This window comes from Macrobrachium nipponense, chromosome 19 (genome assembly GCF_015104395.2).
Source record: "Macrobrachium nipponense isolate FS-2020 chromosome 19, ASM1510439v2, whole genome shotgun sequence".
Lineage (NCBI taxonomy): Eukaryota > Metazoa > Arthropoda > Malacostraca > Decapoda > Palaemonidae > Macrobrachium > Macrobrachium nipponense.
This window is the reverse complement of record NC_061088.1, coordinates 38431219-38439922: the sequence shown is the minus strand read 5'-3', so window position 1 is coordinate 38439922 and position 8704 is coordinate 38431219. Positions and strand designations below refer to the sequence as shown.

The 8704-nt window shown below is 36.5% G+C and overlaps 1 protein-coding gene across 1 annotated transcript; it reads right to left on the bottom strand.

The window, feature by feature from the left end:
- Positions 1-314: 314 nt before the first annotated feature.
- LOC135212848 (uncharacterized) lies at positions 315-4028 on the bottom strand. Its single transcript, XM_064246619.1, has 3 exons — positions 3944-4028; positions 1592-1780; positions 315-688 (listed from the first exon to the last, which is right to left on the bottom strand). The coding sequence occupies exons 1-3, from the start codon at positions 3987-3989 to the stop codon at positions 483-485; spliced, it is 441 nt and encodes a 146-aa protein (XP_064102689.1). The 5' UTR covers positions 3990-4028; the 3' UTR covers positions 315-482.
- Between the last annotated feature and the right edge of the window lie 4676 nt (positions 4029-8704).

Sequence of the window (8704 nt, the reverse complement as noted above, 5' to 3'; positions counted from 1 at the left end):
TTTCCTAAAATATTTGAATTCAGCTGAACAGTATATGGAACTAAAAAAAAATAAAGCCAATGTAACGTTCTAATGTTTTCTTTATCGTATCTTTCTTCACTAAAATTATTGGCACCGCAGTTCCACTGCATATGATATTATATATATATATATATATATATATATATATATATATATATATATATATATATACATATATAGTATTATATATATATATATACATACATATGTATATACATATATATATATATATATATATATATATATATATATATATATATGTGTGTGTGTGTGTGTGTGTGTGTAATTTGTCCCCTCTTGGAAAATATGCAGCAGACGCCCATGCTCTAAGCTAACTTTAATATGGAATCTGAATTATTACAGACACTTTACAACATTTCATACAAACACTGAGGGGAAGTTATGCTTTGCGAAGGCAACAGCATAAGACCAGAGAGCGAGAGAGAGAGATGCCAAATTATCTAAGGATACTTCTTCTCACAAATGTAGCCAGCAGTGTCCGACACGAATCTTCCCACCAGTTTTCCAGTGATGGGATTGATGGTGTGGCTTTCATCGGTGACCATTTTGGAAGGTTCTAACTCATCTGCACCGATTGAACGATTCTCCGTAGGTTTAAGCACCCAAAATCCCGAAACAGTCGCTACCCACAAGGCCACTGTCTTCTCTGGTAATGAAACAATGAAACACAATATGTACCTCACCCTCACTCTCTCGGTGTCTATGAGACTTCGTTGTGAACATTGCCACTCTTATCAGACTCCTAGTTCGTGTTGCAAGTTTACAATCAATGACTCTCATGAGAATCTGATATGGGCAAAAGCGGATCACAAAAGTCGTGGAAAGCCGACAGAATGAGTGAGATTTGCATAATAACAATGATGCACAATAATATATATAAATATATATATATAATATATATATATTATATATATATATATTATATATATATATACATATATCATTCGAGCTACAAATGTCCTTTAATATCTAATTAACTCTGCCTCGGAATTGATATATTTTCATACATGTAAACCGAAGGGGAATTTTTAGTTGATAATTATTTCGTCCCCTCATGGGATCGAACCACCGTTGGCGTTACCGATTCGGCTAACAGTCAATGTCGTCCTGATTTCGTGCCTGTCCGCTGGACGGTGGTTCGATCCCATAAGGGGACGGAATTATCATCAACTGAAAATTCCCCTTCGGTTTACATATATGAAAATATATCAATTCCGAGGTAGAGTGAATTAGTTATTAAAGGACATTTGTAGCTCGAATGATTTATATGAATCACGGTGATGTGATAATTATTCATATATAGATATATATATATATATATATATATATATATATATAAAATATTACTGTATAATGTTACCAACTTTAGGTCTGAAAGCTGTAAATGCATACATCTGTAGATAAGCATACACACTTTATTTATCATCCATTAAATCAATATCATGTAAGGAAATGCGCTACCCTCTCAGCCGCGTGGAAAGGACACATACCAATAATTTATAAAAATGCCATATGAGAAATGCATTTGAAAAGAACACAGAAAAGTTACCTGCCCGTAGGAAGAGGAAGTTGGTGTAAAGGCGATTCAGATGAACTGGATTCTCGGCGTAGAAGAGCTTCGCATACTCGTCAATGCAAATGGAGTGGGCTTCTGTTCTATTGTACTGAGCATCATCAACGACCCGGATACACCCTACACCGCGGACGTTCAAGTAAGGATCCTCGCACCAGAAAACGCCTGTAGGAGGAGAGAGAAAGAATGATAGCTTTCACCATTTGGAATTTCTTTTTGTAGACTCGCGTTTGTCAAGTGTCAGGTCAGCCTTTTATAACACATCTTCCAAAATGACAACTTTGAAAATCGCAGAAACGTCAAGAACGAAACAATTGAACTACAATAGTACTACTGCTCCACTAGCATCAGCATCAATAGAAGAAAGGTAAAACTCGTTATACTTTGCCATTCTTTTTCATGAATGTAGAAATATTCGTGATTCATCGGGAAGTTTATGGAAAACTTACATCCTTCACCATCTGCTTCGTCCTCAGCAGGTCAAGAACCGGATTGATTTGATGAAACTGTTTTCATGACAGAGAAAACAAACGAAGACACTGAACTAAACTGGCTTTCTAGCCAACTGCTCATGTCTGACTGACTTGGTGCCTTGGATTCTGGAGGCTCATTGTAACCATTTACAGTTTACATCAGACTCCAGAGGTCTGTTTCGTAAAAATGTAGTGGTGATGATGGTAATATATAGTCCATGGGATTCCATGGCGTGCATCTGTGGTTGAAGAAATATGTAAGCTGCCCTGTCAATTGATATACATTATATAGGGGGCAACGGACTCTGCCAAGAAGAGAGATGGAATGCTTCGACAAGGGTGGTGTGTTTAAGAAAGCTTCATTTCATCAATGCGTTTCTCAGGTGAAGAAGCTGTGATTGCTGATGCGACAGGAGACCGTTAGGCCACTCAAATCGTGCGCATGGTGACTGAAGAGAGCTTCTAGAAATCTAAAACAATTGAGTGAGTACATATGTATATATGTCAAAAGGGGTCATGGGAATGAGATATAATGACACCGCCAGACAGAGGTAGATTCATTCGGTTTCGGGCACGGAGGTCCATTAAAGGTGAGGCAGTCTTTTTGGGAGTGATAAAACACTTTGATTATTATTGCAGTAAATATTTTACCTACACCCTGTCTGAAGACCATAACTTGGAAGTGACTGGGAGACGAGTTCTCCCTCATTTGGGTTTTTGCATAATTACGCATTTATGTTTTCCCTTTGTATGCAGAGATGTCTTTCTTTATATTGTGTTCTAAAGGACGTGACTTTTGTTTCTCCTCAGATGTTTCGGATAGTCACGTGACAAGGGGAATTTTGGCAGTAGTTATCTATGGCTTCGGTCTTGACTGACTATGAAATTCCATAAGTTGATTAATGTGAGGAATGTGGTATAATATGGGGATAATTAATATGAAAAAAGGTATGACTTTTTTGGAATAAGAGTATGACATTTCATGGGATAGTTAATATGAGTGAGGGCAGGTTTAACTTACCTATAACTTAATTGCCAGAAGAAAGGACACTTCATGCCTTAACCTGTCTAATTAATTTTCTCTTTTTTTCCCCATCATGTTAAGTTCAATAATAAAAGTTGTATTTTTGATGGTTCATTACTTTGGTTTTAGCCTCAGTTATTTTGGTACTGTAACTAAGAATAGAAGAGATGCCAGTTGAATACTTTTCCCCAGGTAGATGTCCTGTTTGCTCTATTCTTTGGCGGTCAACGTTGTCATTTTTTTTTCAGAGAAGGCTCAAGCAGCCTTGTTACAAATATTTTGTATAAAATACAAAGGTGCAACCTCCCTAATATTAGTTGCCTAACTGCAAGGTCTACATAGTACACAGCTTGGATCATCAGACACAACAAATTTTGCACGAAAGAGCATTCTAATTAGTCTCTGGTCCCCATACAGAACTCTCAAAGATATGTAACGCCATTGCCATTTGCGCAAATTTACTATCCTCAATACGTGTGTTATGTCCTAATCTCCTACCTGCCTCACCATTAGTTATCTATAAAATTTGATACCAAGTTTTTTTCCTTTCTTTCTTTCTTTCTCAATGGCCCTGAAATCATAGTTATGATGAGTCCTTCTCCTTGGATCTTCCTCTATACCAAACACAGATCCTGCTTTTCATACCGTGGTGCTCTCTTGGCAGCGTTGCATCTGGAAAGGTTGTTTGTCTGTTGTAGTCATTCTGGTTTCCAGGCCGCCACTTCACCGTTCGCTTATTTCAGAGTGGAGGAAGAAAGTGAGTGTAATTAAGCAAGTAAACTAAACAAGATGGAAACGAAAATGCGTGAAAGGAGCATGCCATGTAGCTACCGTAAGTCGTCAAGAACATCGTCAGGGACCCTGCTTCTGCCAACATATCCCCGAGCCGCACGTAGCCTGAGAGTCGACAGCTTTTCACTCCTAAGGAAAAGAGAAGACAGTTATGTTGCAGGAATGAAATTCATGCCATTGATGTTTTCTAAAGAGTAAATTATGATGTTATAATATTAGATTTCTGTCGTCCGGTATATGCCAAAAACGGACAAAGCAGCGTAGTGGAAATATGGTCAACTGATGCATAATAAACAATTAGAGTAAAGGATATTTTCTCAACAGAAGCAAAATGCAGCCTAAAGAATACTTGCCCCCCGCTTCAGAATACGTGGCAGTTGCGCAGTTTGGTTCAGCAAGGCACAGCATTCGGCAGTGGCCTGTAAAGCAGATATATACACATCTTAAAGGGATAGCTTTGAAATTATTGGTTCAATTGTTGCAACGTCAAGAAAATTAGGAATGTTGCTTATGCCCCTTCATGATCCTGGAGTAGCGAATCATTTTTCTCATCCTACTTCATAAAGAGAAATGAGTGAAATATTTCTCTGTTGAAGACAAAGTAAGACACAATGCTGGTCATGTTACTGAATTAAAAGAGATTGAGAAATTTACATCTAGAACTATTAAGAAAATATACTAAAAAATGAACAGATTTATATCTTATCTCATCTCACATAAACGGGCAATAGTAAAAGTTATTTCATTAAAAAAAAGTAACGAATGTTCTCTACCGTCTCCTTTCGATAAGGAAAAGGTTTATGAATGACAAGCGCGAGAACTTAACTCAGAGTATGTTCAAAATCAATTTTAGATTAGGTCATATCTGCTTTCTAGGGTGTGCGTGTGTGTGTGTGTATGTGACATAATTCTTTCCAATCACCATCCCTAATTTGCTCATTTTGATCCTGTCCTAATATGTAGGTTGGTACCACGTAGTTACTGAACAGGAAAAATGTATTTATTTTCAGTGTGGAATTGCTGAAAAACATAATGATTTGACAATAAATATGAAATTCAGCAAAACTTTGAACTATGTCACCCTGGTCAGTGTAAAGCTATTCATCATATTTCCCATCAGTAAAGTCATCTTCTGATTCTTCTCAAACTGTCACCTTCACATGAGCACATTTTAGTGGATATCATAAATGCTCTCCGGCATGAACAGTTGGAACCTTTACACCTTCCAACTATATGACCGCAGGAGATAAGCTCTATCACAGCATCGGGTGCTGGTTTCAGATGTGTAATGACAGGTTACAAAGGGTTGTTTCCTTCTTTCTTCCATCCATATGAATCTGGAGCTGGCATCACGGGCTTGGCTTCTTGTCTTATGGACCAGACCATTGCTCGGTAATAAGCACATAAAATTGCTTAGTTGGAGTGTCACAACCAGTAAAACAGTGGAACCCAGCTTCATAGATGGGCTTAATGAAAGCCAAAACACGTTGCTTCCTTCCGGCTCCTAGAACAACAGAGGTATTACATCCAAGGTTAGGGAATGCCGAAGTGCGAGCACAAACACATCTCTATCTGGTGACAATATGAGAATAGTGACGTTAGGGCAGGAACATTGAGCGCATGCAATAGAAGTATTTCAGCCTACTCTTGACAACTGGTGAGATGTTCAACATCAACATGATATGACTTGGCCCCAATTTCTGTAGATACAACGACTGTTTTATTTTCATTCCTGAAGTGTTTTAGGACCTTCTCAGTCAGGTACTCTGAAAGGCTGCCTTTGGTCTTGGTGTTACTGATACAAGAAGATACTGGAGTGCTTATCTGTGCTGTGTCCATACAAACATTGTTTCTAGAATCCTCTCTTGCACGCCCATGTTGCTGCCAGTTGCTGAATAGTCACCATTGAATCTATGATCACCTTTTCTTCTGCTTCTGATTCAACCAGTTCATTACCCACAACTTGTGTGGTACCTTCACTTTCTGCAGACTCTTGGCCTTCTTTCACCACTGGCTGCATTGTCTCAGGCAAATTTTCTAATATTTATAAGTTTGCTTTTATCATTGAATGGGAGGAGGAGGCCATCAGAGACAAACAAAGCCCTTGAAATGCTTAAAAACTCTTATTTTCCTATTGCTTCCTTAAGTTAATAAATTTTTTTTTATTTTTTATTTTTTTTCTTAGTTATTCATTCATTACAGTTTATTATAATAATATATATATATATATATATATATATATATATATATATATATATATATATATACATATTAATCACTCTTAAATGAATGTGAGACCATTTAGATCATCATTAATAAAATAGTGGGACAATTAAGGCTATATGTTCACTAACACGTTTTTTCAACAAAATCACTCCGTAAAACGCAAAATTATACATAATCAAAATAATTGTAATTCAACTTGTGAATTTTAACGATAAGTAAGACTACAGAATACATTTCATTATATCGATCTTGAAGAGGGTTGTCGTCACTCCTGGACCATTTGCTGTCGTATTTTGTGATCGAAATGTCTACAAATAAAACAAAGTAGAGGGCTGCCATTAGTTACCAGATCGCCATGGCAACCAACCAGCCAGTTAAGTTTTATCTGTATTCTGTCTGTAAGTGCATGTGTTTTTAATAAAATACATAGATTTAATAGTGTATGTATTTTACTGATTACATGAAGAATAGGATGAATTCCCTCCTTCAAAATTTTTGAAATATAAAATATGATAAAAACGATGAAAGAATTAAGCTGCTTAGAGAGGAACGCGATTTCTCTCTCTCTCTCTCTCTCTCTCTCTCTCTCTCGTCTCTCATCTCTCTCCTCTCCAATCTCTCTCTCTCTTCTCTCTTCTCTCTCTCTCATATGTCATTTGCCACGTAAACACAAGTATTGTTCAATAACTCAGCTTTTGTCTTCGTGAAGTGTACCTTTGTCATATCTTTCTTTCCTAAAACATACCAAGCATCGTACTGTAGCTATTAGTCAGGCAGCAGATGGTAAAACTGTTGGTTACGGTACTTCCTACAGGCACCGTAATGACTGCGTACTGTGCCCAAGTTAAATCAGTTATAAGTTAAAAGCATATTAGTTTAGTGCAGTATACAGTACTGTATATATAAAAATAAGAATATAAATGAAAAGTATATTAAAATATTACCTTTGGTAGATAAAAAGGAAAATCGTACACGACGAGCGGAGGAACAGTAACTTTATGAAATTGTGGACGAACATCCGTGATCTGGCAGCTATAGTCATTCTGACAAACAAAGAGCTATTTTCTTTCAGTTCAGTGGTTTCAATTCTGAACCACTGTCATTGTTTTAGCTGCAGACTTCCAACTTTTCAGATTCGCATTCTTCTCTTTCTCTTTTCGTGGCATAACTGATTTCTTAATAATATTCAACAACTGGTCACCTGAAACTTAAATGGATTGGATTCTTTCAACCTAACTTTCAGTTGCTCTATTCTGGTGAAATCTCTTTCGGTTTACACTGTTAAGTTCATGATAATGCTTCCGTGACTGATGAGTCATACCCACTGAATTTTCATCTTCTTCAGGTAAGCGAGACATCTCTGGGACAATTAGAAAAAACCTGGTTCGTGTTTCTGGCTTTTGTGTGATGCGTTTTAGCCTTCCAAGAACTTTCATTACCCGATTCTCCTGCTCTGGAGCATGGTTAAGACCAATACTTGTAAATGGTACACAGTTTTTCTCACTCAGAAATGGCTACTTGTGAATTCCTTCCAGATATCAGGATCAATCTTTCAGATTGTGCATTCTTGCCAAATGCTGTGTAACTCTGCTCAAAATATACTCTTTATTATGATCTATTCCGTGTTTGCTTTATTTTCTGCGTCAGTCGCTAGAAAGTTCAGTAGTTTTGTACCCAGTATTAAAACTGGTTGAAGATAATATCAAAGGTAATTAAAACAATTGACACCATATTTCTGTAAATCAGTGGAAGACAAAGAACAAAAATGCATAAGTTTTCGTATTTTTACAAGCAAAAATTACTTGGCGGGTCAAATTTGCTACATACGTTACTACACTATGAAGTTGTAATCTCTTTAATGCCAGTATACTACATAGTTCAGTGGTCTTCCACAAGGGCGGTGCTGCAAAGTCTTGCGGCCAATTTTAAAGGTCTTGTAACCCTCAAATTGAAGAGGGATTAGTGTGATAGTGAATTTTTTATCGTGAATGTATAATGAGTTTCGTGTTTAGGGAATTTTTTAGGGTTTAATGAGTAAGCGTTTAGTGAATTTTTTTAGTAAGTGTTTAGTAAATGTTTAGTGTAGGGTTTAGTGAATGTGTTTATAGTGCAAGTATTCAGTGAGTGTTTAGTGAATGTCTTGGGAATGTTAGTGTTTAATGAATCTTCAGTATATAAGTATATAGTAAATGTTTAGGTTTTAATGAATGTTTAGATCGTACGTAAGTGTTTAGGGATTAGTTTTGGTTTAGTGCAAGTTAGTGTTTAGTGAATGTTTAGTGTGTAAGTATTCAGTGAATGTTTACTGTGTAAGTATTCAGTAAACACTTAGTGAGTGTTTAGAGTTTGGTGAATGTTTTGTGAATGTTAGTGTTTAGCGAATGTTTTGTGTGTAAGCATTCAATGACTGTTTAGTGAGTGTTTAGGGTTTAGTAAATATTTAGTTTGTGTGTAGAATCTACTGGTCATTTGTTTAGTGAGTATTTAGGGTTTAGTGATTGTAGTGTTTAGTGAATTTTTAGTGTGTACATAAGTATTCAGTGAAAGTTTAGTGTTTGAGCATTCATTGAATAT

Excerpts from the sequence above, each read along its gene's own strand:
- LOC135212848 (XM_064246619.1), bottom strand. The coding sequence starts at position 3,989 with ATGTTGGCAGAAGCAGGGTCCCTGACGATGTTCTTGACGACTTACG. Across the intron at positions 1,781-3,943 it reads GATGTTCTTGACGACTTACG|GCGTTTTCTGGTGCGAGGAT; the intron begins GTAGCTACATGG and ends CTCCTCCTACAG. Across the intron at positions 689-1,591 it reads CTTCCTCTTCCTACGGGCAG|AGAAGACAGTGGCCTTGTGG; the intron begins GTAACTTTTCTG and ends TTTCATTACCAG.